Source organism: Candoia aspera, chromosome 7 (assembly GCF_035149785.1).
Source record: "Candoia aspera isolate rCanAsp1 chromosome 7, rCanAsp1.hap2, whole genome shotgun sequence".
In the NCBI taxonomy this organism is placed as follows: domain Eukaryota; kingdom Metazoa; phylum Chordata; class Lepidosauria; order Squamata; family Boidae; genus Candoia; species Candoia aspera.
Window position 1 is genome coordinate 9,291,586 of NC_086159.1, and position 16,134 is coordinate 9,307,719.

At 43.7% G+C, this 16,134-nt stretch overlaps 1 protein-coding gene across 4 annotated transcripts in view; it reads right to left on the reverse strand.

Moving 5' to 3' along the window:
* Window positions 1–14,635: 14,635 nt before the first annotated feature.
* Window positions 14,636–16,134, reverse strand: part of ABCC9 (ATP binding cassette subfamily C member 9) — a 92,742-nt gene continuing 91,243 nt past the window's right edge. For 2 of the 4 annotated variants that reach the window (XM_063308659.1, XM_063308657.1), the window contains one exon: window positions 14,636–14,957. In XM_063308659.1, coding sequence (XP_063164729.1) covers window positions 14,820–14,957 — 138 coding nt within the window. In that variant the 3' untranslated portion in view covers window positions 14,636–14,819. The other 2 variants (XM_063308660.1, XM_063308658.1) reach the window with 1 other exon arrangement.

Genomic DNA, 16,134 nt, shown 5'->3' on the forward strand with positions numbered 1-16,134 from the left:
TAGAGCCCCGTTAACAGGAAGACGGTCTTCTGTGGCTCCTGGGAACGGCTGCCAGGCCATTCAAATGCCAGGAGTTTATCTCCACTATGGGTATCCTCTAAGATGCTTTTCATTTCAACATACAGGACCAAGGCAATGCCACTTGGGAATTATGCTACTGAAAGGGGAGTGCGGCTGGAAAGCAGCCAGGTTGAGGAAAATCTGCCTTGAACCACAATTTGCAAGCCACATTAACATCTAATGCAGTGTTACTCAACCTTGGTCACTTGAAGATGTGTGGACTTCAATTCCCAGAATTCCCCAGCCAGAATTCTGGGAGTTGAAGTCCACACATCTTCAAGTGGTCAAAGGTGAGAAACACTGATCTAAAGAGAAGTGCGATCCAAGCTGCTGCCTTAGATTACCGACCCACCTAGTTCAATATTGATCTTCTGCCTGACTGGAACTTTGTAGATTCTGGGGCAAAAGTCCTTTCAAACCTGGTTATGGAGTTCTTCTCACTGAAAATGTTCAGGGTTCAGCTTCTACATATAAAGAAGGCACTGGGAGGTCTGTGGGGTGTCGTCAAGAAAGTCAAGATAGCAGCTGCAAGAGTGCAATCCAAACACCACTTTTTTTTAACATGCAACCTACCATTGAGGCTGCCATCTTGACTTTTTTGACCATACCCTGCAGACACCACTGGAAAGTAGTTTTTGAGTTAGGTTCTTTCCCAGAATGTCAAGATGGATGCGGGAGAAGAAACATGAAGGCATTTTGAAGAAAACAAAGTAATTAGGAATAGATTCTCCTCTTTCTCTGCTGCTGCCGCCTCCTCATATTATTATTGTTATTGTTATTATTGTTGTTGTTATTGATATCCTGTCATTCCTCTGAGAATTCAAGGTGGCTCCCATGAGGATCTCACCTAATTTTATTCTCACAACAGCAGCCCTGTGAAGTTGGAGCAAGAGAGTCAGGCACAGATGTCTGCAAGAGCCAGACTGCAGAGCTGTGCTAGGTGAAGATTATGCTCCACAGGAAAGTTTTTCTCAAGAGGTGACGACTAGTCCCGTAATTTGGCCCAAATCACAGAAGTCTCCATCAAGGAAGGTCTACGCTAGAGGAACAAATACTTCTTTCTCCAGAAAGCTCACGTGCCCCTGGATTAAGCTCCTCCTGCAGCTGTACTGAACACGGAGGACCCATGAATCTTCGTTTACTTATTTGTTTTTAAATCAGAATCCCTTCAGGGTCATTTCTTCCTCCTCCTTTTTCTTGAATGTGTCTGGAGAAGCAGCAGTGTCAGGCAAGACCGTTTGTAGCGCTTTCAAAGGCTTTCAAAATCAGTAGGGGAAAAAGGGCCAGCCACAGCACAGGAGCCTGCTTGGGGAAGGGATGAAACCCAGCAATGGGTGACAAAGAAAGGGCTGCGGGGGGGGGGGGGAGAGAGAGAGAGAGAGGGCTGTAGGAGTCGCCCCTGGAGATGGGCAGGGCCATCTGCGTGTAAAAAAAGGGTGGGGCTTGGACCATGTGGTTGTGGCCGCCAATTTGACTCTTCTGACCAGTCCTCCCATGAACACACCTGATATGGGAAGAGGAAACACAAGAGGTAGAATACCCCAAGGCACAGTGGGGTTTGCCTGGGGGCAAAATCCTACTGCCTATACCCACCACCCAAAGTCCCTTTGAGTTGAATTAAGCTTTTCTTTAGCTCCAGAATCTCTCTCTCCTTCCTCCCTCCCTCCCTTTCTTCTTCCTTTTTCTCCCTCCCTCCCTCTCTCTTTCTTCCTCCTTTTTCTCCCTCCCTCCCTCCCTTTCTTTCTTCCTCCTTTTTCTCCATCCCTCCCTTTCTTCCTTCTTTTTCTCCCTCCCTCCCTCCCTCCCTCCTTCCTTCCTTCCTTCCTTCCTTCCTTCCTTTTTTCCCTCCCTCCCTCCCTCCCGAAATCTAGTGGCTTTTCAAAGGGGACTTAACAACCTTTTTATCTGATTAGCAGGTCAGTGCAGGGCCTCCTTGCTCCACCTTACAGGATACTTTCTTAGTTCACAGTTCCATGTTAATCCTGTTTTAAATTATTAGGGCTGCAGGTCTACTTGCTCCTTTCCTGGGGCCTTGTTTTAAATGTATTGTTGCTCTGTTGGTTGCTGTACAGTAGTGTTAATATTTGATTACTGGGTTTTGAGCTAATTTTATTCCATTGATTATTTTTATTTATTTATTTATTCAATTTCTATAGCCGCCCATCTCAACCAGTGACTCTGGGTGGCTCACAACAATAAAAACCATAAAACTGTAAAACAATTACAATTAAAACAATTACAATAAAAAATAAATATACATGGCCGCCAAGTAAACAATATAAGATGTCAATACAACCAAGAAACGGGACCATTACCGCACTCAGGGCCCCAGGCCTGGGCACATAACCAGGTCTTCATGGCCTTACGAAAGGCCAACAGGGTCGGGGACATCCTGATCTCTGAAGGGAGAATATTCCAGAGGGCAGGCACTACAGCTGAAAAGGCACGCCTTCTAGTCCCCGTCAACCGACATTCTTTGGCTGATGGGATCCACAGCATGCCCAATCTACCAGATCAAATTGGACGGGTAGAGACAACAGGGAGAAGGCGGTCCCTTAGGCAACCCGGTCCCAACCCATGAAGGGCTTTAAAGGTGACAACCAGCACCTTGAATTGCACCCGGAAGCACACCGGCAACCAATGCAGCTCCTGTAGCAGAGGTGTTACGTATGTCAAATATCCGACTCCACTTACTACCCGCACAGCCGCATTCTGCACCAGCTGAAGCTTCCGAATGCTCTTCAAGGGCAGCCCCATGTAGAGTGCGTTGCAGTAATCCAGACGGGAGGTCACAAGGGCATGAGTGACTGTGAACAAAGCCTCCTGGCCCAGGAATGGGTGCAGCTGGTGCACAACCTGAAGGTGTGCAAAGGCCCTCCTAGCCACGGCTGCCACCTGCTCTTCAAGCAGGAGCCGTGAGTCTACGAGGACCCCTAGGTTGCTCACCGGGTCCGTCTGGGCCAGGGCAACCCCATCCAAGACCAATGATGGAAAAACCTTGTCACCCGAAGGCCCACAAACCCAAAGCCACTCAGTCTTGCTTGGGTTGAGTTGAAGCCCATTGCACCCCATCCAGGCCCTTACAGCCTCCAGGCACTGGGTCAGGACATCAGGATTAATAATAGCAATAATAATAATGACTGAGAATCTAATTGTAGAACAACAACAACAATAATAACATAATATTGTTTTGTACCTGACCTTGGTAAAGGCATATATTGCTGCTGTTGTCATTGTGAAAGAGATGCTCTTCCAAACTAAGAGGTTGCACATTTCTAGCTAGGCAGTACCACAGTGATATATAAGACATGATCAGAAATGTGAAGTGGTTTCTCCCCAAACTAAGAGAAATAGTGGCTGGCCAAGATTAATGACTCACCAGCTGTCTGTCATACAAAAGTGAAAGTTAATACACTTGAGTATCTTTGGTTGGATAATTGTATATTCCTGAAAAGCAGGAAGCAAGTTTTTGGATCACACAGGGCTCTTTTTCTGAACCTGATGCTGAGAAACAAATCAAAGCAGCCAATACAGACAAGACAAGAAAACACTCCTACTGGTAGATCTGTTCAGCAAAGAGGCTTTCTTTTTCCAAAAAAATATCCAGCTCACGAAAGACAAGAGTCCTGTTGGATCTGAAAGCTTGCTTGCAGCATCTGAAATGCTCGCTTTCCAGATAAAGACACTGCCTCCTCTTTTCCATGTCTCACATTTAACTGGGTAATATTTGCAGAAAAAGTCCATGCCCTGACCATTGAAACTTGAAATACTAGTAAGCACTAATAAAACACCTAGATGTCTATTGCATGGAGTGCTATGGCACTAAAAAAAAATCACTCTGCATTGGCAATCCTACAGACACATGTTGGAGTTAAACAGGATTTAATTTGCCATATGGCCTTGGGTGAGGTGGGAAGGGGTCTGCTTCAGAAATCCTTTTCCCAACACATCCCAAGTGCCTTGCTTTAATCCCTTAATTTATTACAGCAGCTCAAACCCACATCTGAGATTAAGGGTAGGTTCTTCCAGGCCGAAAGAAAGATCCTGTGGAAAGATTTTTGAGCCCCGGCGTGCCTTCCTTTAGAACGGCTTGCAAAAACACGACACGGAGGGTTGAAAGTTAGCTTTGGAGGGGGAACCTACTTAGAAGAGAAGACGAAACAGCTGCAGAACACCTGGATCGGGATGGGATGGGAACAGTCCAAAGAAGGAAATGGGAAACTCACAAAAAACCGCCGCGGAGCCTGCAGTCAGCTGGGCCAAATCCTCCGAGCTGCCATGGGGCGGGCGGGCTGCGCTCCCGAGATGCGCAGGTGAGGAGGGAGCAGGGCTCCGCCGCTGGGGACCGAGGCTTTCGGCGTCCTTCTGGCTCCCAACCGGACCCGGGATCGCCGAGGGCTGAGTCTTCCGAGCCGGGCTGGGGCGAGGAGGGTGGCGAGGACGCGCAAGGCCAAAGCAGAGGGGACGCGGCCCCGCTCCAGCGCTGGCCGGCGGGCTGGCTGCAGAGCGCGGCGGCGGAGCGGAGGGTCCTACAGTTGCCTCGGCCGAGCGAGAGCGCGCCCCCGCTTGCGAAGAGGAGTTTTTTGCATTTTCCTGAGTTTTCCTGGGATGGGAGCGAGAAGAGGAGGGGGAAGGGGAGGGAGACTGGCCTGAGTCCAAAATCCAATTGACGCAACGAGAAGGCGAGGGATGGGCGTGGTGGGGGGAGAGAGGCAGAGCCTCGGGAGAGAAACAGACCCAGGGAGCATTGGAGTCTAGTTCGAAAGAGGGTTCACCCCTAAGAGGACTCCCCTCATTAGCTCTTGGGCTTCCAAGCCAATTGGTAGAATGTTTGGCCGGTGTCTGTAAGAAATGGAGAAGCTGGATTCTGAGCGGGCAGGGTTGGGATTTTTTTCTTTCTTCCTTAGCGGGGCCTGTCCCAGCCCGATGGTACCCCCAAAGCAGTGGCGATCCCAGCAGGTTTCTGCACAGGAGATGCTAGTCTGTCCTGGTGACCTTGGCTAGATTTGCAGGCTTAAGCAGGTTGCACTCATGCATCACACTAAGCTTTAAAATTAGTTTTAAAACTGATTTTGGGGTGCAGGGGTTGGGGGGGGGCTTTGGTGTTTCGGGAACCAGCCTGTTTGATTACTTTTTAAAAAATTTTTAAAAAACATTATCTTTATTTTTTTGTAACAAAACAATCTTTAATTGAAAAAAAACTTTAAAAAATTAAAAATACAAACTAAGAAGAAAAAGGAAAAATCTATCTTATATTTTATACTTACCAAAAGTCACAGGTTTACCAATTAATTCACTACTATAATACAAACAATTCAAGATATTATTGTAAGATACCACCGAATCTCTGCCATAATAACACATATTGCTGCATCCTTTGATGGGTAGAAAATATTGCCTTTCCCAACAACCTTTCCTTGACATCTGGAATAATTTCACTTTTCCAATTTCTTAATATCATTCTTTTTGCCAACCCCCAACCTTGATACAATCACAATTCCTGATAAACAGTCAAATTCCAAAGCTTATATACCAAAGCTTTGGAATTCGACTGTTTATTCAGTCAAAATTCAACATTACATTAACATCTTTAACACTTAAAGATTTCCTCAAGCCATTACTTTGTCACCCACTGTGTTGCTTACTGAGTTAATTGAGTAAGTACATCCAGTGTCTTTGGTAGAGATTCTCTGAGGAAAGAATTCTGCCCCGTAAATAAATCCTTACTCTGATCAGTCTTCCAGTAAACCCATAAGATGAACTAGAACCATCCTGAACTTTTTGAGCATTTATCTAAGTTTTCTTGCAGAAATGGTTCATCTTAAGCTGATGAGCTTTATGCTCCATGAATTTTCCATGGTAGAGGCCCAACCAGGATGGGTATGCAATAAAGTTTTTTTGGAGGGTGGAATTAGGGCCGCACTAGCCTCTACTTGGTGGGCCACAAACCACACTCCAAAATAAATAAAATACGATTGACATGGTTTCTAACGTTAAATTAACGTTTGAGTTTTAAAGTTAATGCTTCCCCTCTCCCACCATGCTAAACTGGGTTTTGTTAGCCTTAGTTAATTGTGTTTGTGTGTGTGCTTTAGTGTGTTGGGCAAAGTCAGCCTGGTTTGTTAGTTTATGGTTCAGTGTTTGTCTGAACCCTAAAAAAACACCAAACAGTTTAAGGATGTTGTGTGAATGCCAGTCACGTTTTTTTTCTAGCGTTATGTAGCCTCCATGGTTACCTAATTGTTCAGTGTCTTGTGTGAAATTGGGTTCACTGAGCAGACCATGATTGAGTTAACTTACACTATGAACACTTGGTTTCATCAAATCAGATGGGTTGAAATCTGTGGCAGAAGTGGATGGATGATATTCTAGAGGTGACGGACTTGTCCCTGGGGGAGCTGGGGGTGTTGACGACCGACAGGAAGCTCTGGCGTGGGCTGGTCCATGAAGTCACGAAGAGTCGGAAGCTACTGAATGAATAAACAACAAAATGTATCACTTTCAACTAATTACAGTTGGAAAGTTAGCAAAATATTTTGGTGTACCCTTGATCTGATTTTTATTTTTTCTTCTTCTTTACTTTCTGCTGAACACATCCTGAAAAAAATGCGTCAGAGACAGCAGAAAGCATACGTGCCAGACATCATTGGAAAACAAAACAAAGCTAATCAGTACTTAGCAAAACTCTGATATTTTCCCACTGCCTGGAACTGATGAAGGGTCTAATTCTGGCACCCCTTGTCTTCTCTTTAATGGAAACTTACATTCTTGCAAATGTAATTCCACTATCCCCTACACCGTCTATCCATCCAACCACCCCCCAAAAAAGCTATTAGGGTTTCTAATGGGAAGGGTAAACACTGGAATTTAAACCCATGGGAGTCTCTTTTGCATTGATCTAAATTTTGTGAACAACTCTGCCAAGCAGTCATCAGCTTGGCTGATGGTTAGAACAGGACTATGAATCATAGAATTATGGAATTGGAAGGGATCACAAGCATCATCTAGTCCAGCGGTCCCCAGCCTTTTTGGCACCAGGGACTGGTTTCATGGAAGACGATTTTTCCACGGACCGGGGGTGGCGGGATGGTTTTGGGATGATTCAAGCACATTACATTTATTGTGCACTTTATTTCTGCCGTTGCTGCAGAGCTCGGCACTTTTCATGCTGTTGCTGCAAAACTCAGACTGCATTCTAACAGAGAATCTACTGTCACCGCTGATCTGACAGAAGGCGGAGCTCAGGTGGCGATGTGAGTGAAGGGGGGCAGCTGTAAACACTCAGGCTGTAAATTCGCTCGCTCGCCCACCGCTCACCTCCTGCTGTGCGGCCCGGTTCCTAACAGGCCCTGGACCGGTACCGGTCCGCAGCCCAGGGGTTGGGGACCCCTGATCTAGTCCAACCCTCTGAAGTGTTCAAGAAAACCAGTTAAAGCATCCATGAGAGGCAGGGGTCCAGCCTTTTGTTAAAGCCTTTCAGAGATGGAAAACTCACAACCTGTATGGGTAAACTGTTCCACTGTTATACAGCTCTTACTGTCAGGACTTTCCCCCCCTTATATTTAAATAAAATCTACATAGTTGCAATTTACAACCATTATCTTTGCTGCTAGTGGCAATGAAAAAGAACACCTGAACATCTTCCCTATGGCACCGTTTTATGTACCTGGAGACCAATATCATGTCTCTGTCTCCCCTCAGTCATCTTTTCTTCACACTGAGCAACCCAAGTTCCTTCAGCCTGTCCTCACAGGGCATGTCCTCAAATCCCTGTGTCATATTTGTCACCGTCCCACTTGACCAAAATATTTTTCTGAGTGGTTTTGAGTTGGAGACTCTTCGTTTCAGCCTGAGCTTCCTTACAGCAGCTGGGTTCACACTAAATTATGGTTTGTTTTAACCATGGTTGAAGAAGGTATCACAGCATGGTTTGTGCATCACTCAGGTCTCATGGCTTACAACCACAAGGTCTCTATTCATATTACTTGCTGCCCCCAATGACACTATGGCTTAGTTCTGAAGTTCCCAATGTGGTGTACGTGGATTCCCCACATGGGCCCCATGGATATCTTCTTAAGTACCTCTCAGGCTTCCAGCTCCTCTTGACTTCTTGACAGGATCCTTTTAATTAAAATGGAAAGGTGGCATACTGCAAAACAAAAAGCAAGTCTTGGTCATCACTTCCAAGAAGGTTTCTTGACCCTTCCAAAGGTCCAATTAGTGTTCTTAGAAAATAAATACGATAAATGCTGCATTCCAGTGTGGTGTTTCAGAAGCCGTCTTCCGCCTCTAAAACAAGATAAACTAGTGAAGTGGAAGAGCACCCCATTGATTTGAAGCAGTGCTAAAAAGGCACATCATTTGCCTTCTCGGAAAACGGTGTTTAGTGATTGGCTATGCTCATCATGGCAGCCCTTTTGTAAGTGGTAGTGCCCCCCATGGAAAGCATTTTTGAGAGGGTCCATGGCATGTTCTCAAATTCCAAATACATCCAATCCCCCCATCCCCAAAATTGGGGGTCACTGGTTTAGTACAACAAATCCCCCATTTTTGTCAGAATCAGCTTTAGGTTTTTGGTGATAGGGATGGGGAAGAGATCAAGAAGGAAGCTTTGGGTCATCAAAGGTATGTCCAACTGCATAAACCATGGCTTTGTGCAAGAGTAGAAAACCTATGAACTATGGGCCTCTGACAGCCAATTTATATGCTGGGATTGCAGTGTTGAGATTCTATAGGGGAATGACTGATTTTTGATGGTGCAAGTTTTGCTTGATGTTGCTGTTTGAAGCTTGAGGGTGGGAATGAGGGCACAAGGTTTCCATATAGGAAATGTTCCCATACCCTTAACCCCCATCTAATCCTAAATCTAGGGAAAGGTGAGCTAAAACATTTCTAGCCCTCCTAGTGACATCCCTGTGTCTTGGAAGGTATCTTGCAGAAGATCAGGCATTTGAGTTAGAGCTCCTCAATACAGGTTGCCCATCCCTGGATTATCATAATGTGTGAACTAACCCAGATTCAGGTTCAGTTCCCTCATCTTCATCAACTTGGTGGCTTTCCATGCTGTTAGGCCTATATGGATTTTCGAGTTAAACTAAAATCTATGCAGATAGTTATCAGGAATGGTTTTTGCCTAACCTCCTTTCAATTCTGGAAATTCATGTGGTTCATACGGGGAATAAAAACCCAGTTCATACTTCCTGAATCTATATGGAAGAATAGAAGAGTGTTATATATCAATAATGACATGTTTTCGAATTCCGTTAAATGTAGTGCCCAACTCAAAAATGTGGGTATTCAGAAAAGGCCTTACAAAAATAGTGTTTTGGGAATATTGTTTGCACAGTCCATGCTCATTTGTTGAAAGAATGTAAATAAAAAATGAACATGAATGTTCATGAGCTTTGCAATGTGTTATTTTGCAAACTGAAGTAGATGCGGGAGGAAAACGCAAAAGCAAACTTGATAATTCCCTTCCCTTGTTTGTCCCAAGCCTTCTGTTTTGCCTTCTGTTGCATAGGATCTAATTTTGAGTTTTCTTCCCTGGTGCTTGTGCGGGGAAGGGCAGCGAGGGTGGGCGATCTTTCCCCTTTGGATCTCAGCCAAGCTTTAGTGGACCAATGCCTTGGTGCCAGCCATGAGTTGGAAGGAGAAATATGTACCAGGGCAAGAGAAGCCAAGAATATGCCTTCAAACTTTGCGCTTTCGGTCTTCCATTGACTTAGACTAAGCTCCACAGTGCTCTCCAAGTCAAATTTCAGTTTGCCAGAGTCAGGGTCCTTTTCTGTCATAACAGATGGTAATTTGAATTGATTCTACTGAAGAGATTGAGGGAAAAAGCACCCTATCTTAGCAAAGGAACTCAAGCTGGCAAGAAAAAGTTAGCAGGAATTCACTGTTGTCACTTCTTGGATGGCTTGTGAACGATGGCTTTGTCAATTTGGAGCAAGTCCTGATTTCAACTGAGATAGAAGCTGGTATTTTCCCAAAGGAACTGCAAAAATGTTGCTGCTTTCACTTCACTCCAAAGGAAGAGCTTTTTACATATGACACTTCTGCTTTCCAGTTGCGGTTTAGAGATTATATCACAGCATCTGGAATCCCCAGAGCGAGAACTGCTCTTTGTCCAACTGCCCCATCAAATGAATCTACTGGGACTTGGGGGCTTAGAAGCAAACCCCATCTTTCCCAGCCTGCTTTTCAGGTTCCATGTGTAGTATCTGGCATGGCCACTAGCAAGGGCTTGGAAGGAAGGTACTCTATTGTGGAAAGCTAGAATTGGGCAGTGAACCAGTGATGGTACATCTATGGTTCTCCAGATCTTGTTGAAGTCCAGTTGCCTGCTGCTATCTCTTAGCACCAATCTGTCTAATTATCTTGTGTATTGTAGTTCAGCAACACCTGGAAGGGCATAGATTTCTCATCCCTGAAGAAAACGTTCACGAACAGATTCTGACCTGGTGGTTCAGGTGCAAGGGGAAAAAAGTCTCGGAGTTGTAGTAGAACATTCAATCCAAAATAACTCAGTATCTGGCAACAGTGAAAACATGGAATTCCATTTCCCAGAGGGACTGAAAATATGACTTCTAGTTCCCGTAATGAGCTGTGAATGATAATAGAAACTGATGTACGGTAAAACTTTATTCTGACTGGAAGAAAAGTACAGAGGAGAACATTAAAAATTCATCATTGTTATGCACAGTCTGGGCCCTTGAGAGACCTTAGAGGGGTAGAACATTCATTTGAGAAACCTCTGCCCATCTTTCTTGCTACATCTTCCATGGAGGGCATTTTCCCCATTGTCTTTTGTCCTAAATTATGGGGCAATCTAAAATGTAGAAATAATTCCTGGCAATTAATTTCAGTTGATTCAAATCAAATCAAATCAGTTTTTATTTGGTCATAGACCAGCAAATAAAACAGATTCACATCTGATTAGAATAAAGGAAAAAAACACGTAAAATTCTAAAAAAATCTAAGAAAAATTAGAAGAGATATTGCAGCATGCTGTACAAATTATAGAGCACTGGTATGGTCAGTGAAGTAAAATCAGCGTGGTCTGATAGAAACAACCTGAGATAAAATGAATCCGAATGACCTGGATGTTTAGTAAAAAATTGAGATGATAATTCCTCGTGAGCATCTGCATAGAGAGGACAATACAAAATGACGCGTTCCATCGTTTCAATTACTCCTCTGCCACGTGGGCACGGTCTTTGTTTGAAAGAGATGTTTCGATATCTTCCTTCAATAGCAGCTGTTGGGAGGGCATTGAATCTAGCCAAAGATAAGGCCCTTCTAAATTTTGGAATCGTTATGCAGCTAAGATATCTGGCTGGTTGGAGGAAATGTGCAGAATGGCCCAAAAAATTGTTTTTGTTGGCAGATGCTGGGAAAGCCTTTAGCCCAGGAGAGGTCAAAAAAGTCACACACCAAGCATTTCTAAAAAATAATTTATTTACAGAAAGCAAAAACAAAAGCAAAAATATATTTAAAGGACTTAGCTCCCTTTGGAGCAAGCCTTGCTTGGCTACATTGCCGGCAGAGAAAAAAGAGGAAGTGAGAACAAGTCCAGGCAGGTTTCCTCCCCCCCCAGGTGATTTGCATGAAGCACGTGAGAGGAGACAATCTAGCCAAAATGATTAGGCACATATAGCAGTCTTAATCTGTTAGTAGGAAAACCGCAACAGTTTTTAGGTAGAACTGATAAATCTGATTGCAGATCTAAATCGATGTCCTGTTGTTTGAGATCAGCTAGTGCACATTCATAGCCCAACATGATGATGGCTGCCCCTGAAAAGCCATATAATTGCCATTTGGTGTGTATTGCCTGGCACCAAGAAGATTGAAAGCTATCGGTCATAATCAAAGGGGCCAAGCCAACTAGAGAAAAAGAAAGCTTAAGCCAATAAGAAAAAGTGTAAATCCAAGCAGAAGTTTCTATTCTTGGTAGGCCAGCTTCATGGTAAACCACCATGTTGGGGACGCAGTGAGGTACTTGAAAGATAGATGTTAGAAGCTTGGGCTGAATTCTTTCAAGAGGAAGGCGTGACCTGTAGGGGCCCAGCTGATCTCCAAAAAGCGGCTGAGCTCAGATCTTAGCTGATAAAACTTTAATTGCTGCTGGTATATGTTGAGCTCCTTTGGAGAAATAGAAAGATTGTAGTGCTGATGCTGTTTTTTGTGCATTCAGGCTGACATAGTCAGCATGGAATTGGCGGTTACCCGTGGCATGAAAAACAATCCCCACATATTTAAAGGTCTTAACTTGCTCTATTACATGATTGTTTAGCCGCCAGACATGTGCCTTAGGGTGCTTGGCAAACACCATAACCTTGGTTTTCGAGTAGTTTATTTCCAGCCATTCTTCCTGGCAGTGCTCAGCAAGCATACAGAGCGCCCGCTTCAGGCTGCTCTGTGTCTAAAAAAGCAACATGGCATCATCTGCATATAAAAGAACAGAGATGTGTCTATTTCCCAGTTTTGGGGGATGAAGAGGTGGGCTATTCAGTTTGTCTATGATATATAGATTAAATTTATAAATATAGATTTAATATATCTATATATCATTGTCTATGATATATAGATTAAATTTATAAATATAGATTTAATATATAGATTAAAAAGAAGGGGAGCTAGCATATACCCTTGTCTCACTCCTCTCTTGACTGGAATTTCCTTGGTGCAATGTCCATGCAATCACATTGCACCTTCATTCGGGAATTTTCATAAAGCTTATATATAAGTACAAGTAATCTTCTATCACTTGAAGAAGCGTTCAATTTCTCCCAGTTTGGCTCTAGCAATGAAATCAAAAGCACATCTAAGGTCAATAAATGCTGCGTAGAGTGTTGAGTAAGCTCCCGAGGAATTTTTCTCGACTAGATGTTGAAGAGTTAAAGTGTGGTCAAAGATTGAGCGGCCTTCTCTAAAGCCTGCCTGCTCATCAGCCAAGATATTCTCAGTTATAACCCAATCCAGGAGCTTATTGTATAGGTGTCTAGAATATAATTTGCTAACCACACTGAGAAGGCTAATGGGCCAATAATTGGCAGGTAAATCTCTGCCTTGTTTTTTATAGATTGGAATCACCAAAGCTAGACCCCAATCATCAGGGACCTTAGCATAGTTGTCAATATAGGTGAATAGGGAAGCCAAAATGGGTGCCCACCAATCTAAATTGTTGCGAATGACTTCTGCTGAAATGAAGTCATATCCTGGAGCTTTGTTCGATTTCAGCTGTTTAATCAGGTTTATAATCTCAGAGCCTGAGACAGGGGCCAGGAGGGTAGCAAGTGAGCTTCATAGTCTAATCCCCTCTTCTAGTGAAATGGTTCCTCCTGTGTATACAGTGATCTGAAGTGGTCTTCCCAGGCTGAAGCAGGAATAAGAGATGAGATTTGTAAATTAGAGGAAGCAGATTGGAGAGTTACACATTTCCAGAATAAAGCTGAATTCTTAGAATGAGTAGCAGATTTTAGCTGATTCCAAGACTCTCTCATAGCCTGCCTCTTCTTTGCCTGTAGCAGCTGCTTATATTTCCTCTTGAGGAGCAACGGAGCAACAGATCCTGGGTTGAATAAGAGAGAGGATAATTTTTATGTTCCTTAAAGCAGGAAATCTGTTGTTTCTTAGCTGCATGACATTCGCTATCAAACCAAGGTTGGTTGAAAGAGTGCTGATTCCTATTTACACCAGCTGGGTGAGTAGAGAGGACTGGCTGAAGGAGTTGAACTAGTTGAGTATAGGATGGCAAAATTTGGTTGGAGGACCTGTCATCTAGAATAGCTGTATGGCATTGGAGTGCCTCATCAGTAGAGAGTATTTGGGTTAATTTATCTTTCATGTGAGCTGTCCATTTAATGCGTATTTGACCCTTGGAGCTATCTTCAGATGGAATAGGATGTATTCCCAAAAAGGGAGCACCAAAGGGCTTCAAAATCAGCACATTGGGACAGTGATAACTCTCGGGGTAGTTGTCAATCTGAAATCGAAGGACTGAGGAACATAGATTTCTTGATATGGCAGTGTAATCAATCAAAGAGGGCCTTGCACCAGCCCAATGTGAAACTCTGCAGGATAGTTGGTACTGATGGTGCCATTCATAACTTGGAGATCCAATTTGTATAATGTCAGTAACATATATAGACCCCTAAAATTAGTTTACCATTATGCCACAAAAATCAAGGGGATGCTTTAATTTAATTTAATTTGATTTGATTTGATTTGATTTAATTTAATTTAATTTTGAGCAAAGCTGCAGTCTTAGGACCTTTACTCATGAAAGCCTCAGGACAAGCCTATGCACAGCATTCTAGTTGCATCCCATGTCACCGTTCCCAGTTAGAATTATCAACAACCAGGTTTTCTTGGATGGGATCAATTCTTTTAGTTTTTCTCTTACCAAAAAAAGAAGAAGTGCACAGACATTTTTCTCCTTTGTCTAGGAATTCTGCTCCTGTTAAGTTCTTTGGTTTGCCAAACAGGAGAACCTTTTAATTAGTCTTTTCTTGAGAAATGAAATGCTCATCCTGCTCCTACAAGATCAGAACTGCTGAAGAAACATACAAAGGAATTCTCTAGCCTTTGGTGAAGAATTTATTGATTTGAGACATACATCATGCACTTGAGTTTTACAAAAATTGCAACTACAAAAATCCAGTGATGCTACGTTATATAGAGGGGAAAAAACCTTCCTTCTCTCATTTTTTTTAAAAATCAGCATTGAAAAGCCAACTGCATGCAACTTTGTGGCTTCTTCAGTTGTCAGCCCGAACAAAAGAGGCAAAGATACTGTCTTCCTGGGCCAACAGATTCTCAGGTGTGTCGTTTTCCAAAATGATCCCTCGTTTCATCACAATGACCATGTCTGCAGTCAGGATAGTGTGGACTCGGTGCTGCAATTAAAAATATGGGTTATTTTGTTTTTCATTGTCAGCCCTTTGAGGTAGGCCAGGACAGGAAACAGACACCACAAGGACCTCTGGAAGTCTACTTTATTGTTGTTGTGTATAATAAAAGAATCTTGATAGCCTGATTTTATCCCATCTTATCCTAAAGAGAATCAAGGCAGAATGGCAGTGAAATCTCCTTTGCTGATCTCAAATGTTTGGGTGAGTGAAAAAATTATATGGTACCACATCATGGGGCAGCACCTGTCTCACCTTGTCTGGGAGCTAACCAAGTCTGGGCCTGGCTGATACTTGAATGAGAGATCAACAGGATATAAAGTAGATTTGGAAGTAAAAAAAAATCCCCAGAAGTCAGGCACAGGCAAACCTTTTCTATATTTCTGCCCAGATACCTTACCAGAATGTCTCCATGACCTCCCCAGAAGTTGAGCTAGACTTAAAGGAGAGTTTAAGGTGTTTGTTTTTTTTAATTTATGGTTTCCCTGAGATTACCAGGCCCAGAATTGTTCAAGTTTGGTGGTAAGAGTAAATCAAGGACACAGACCTTCCCTTTCCAATCTGTGTCCTTGGTGAAGTTAGAAAAACCCAGAAAGTGCCAGGCTAAACGAGACCAAGAATAACCCCTTGGAACTTGAACAGACAGAAGAAGCAGAAAGAACAAAAGGCAGCAGTACCAGAAGCCAGAAATCTTGCAGGAATCCAGGCTTGGAGAATCTATTTGTTGGTCTTCACCAAAGTGGTGAAAAGGCCGTCCTCTTTGAGGAGCAGATTGGCAGCTGAGTCGCACTCAACAACCATCCCATCAGAGAGGACTAAAACAAGGTTGGCATCCAGGATGCTGGAGACCCGGTGCTGAAAGGAAAGGCAAGGAAAGGCAAAGGCAAAGAGAGGCTTATAAGAGAAAGAGAAGGCATTCCAAAAGTAGGACACAGCGAGACTAGTCTGATGGAGAATACGGAAAGTAAACATGCAGGTGTGAAAACCAGTGGCCAGAACTGTGGCGCTCCTGAGCAAGTTGACCAGTGGTGTCCCTTGGCTCCCCCATCCCTTGCTCATTTTTCCCACTCACACCTTCCTCTTTCCCTTCTCCAGCCACCCCATTCTCTCCAGGGGGGAAGCAGCCTGGGGGCAGGGCCGTGGGATTGTTCGGCTTGATCTCCAG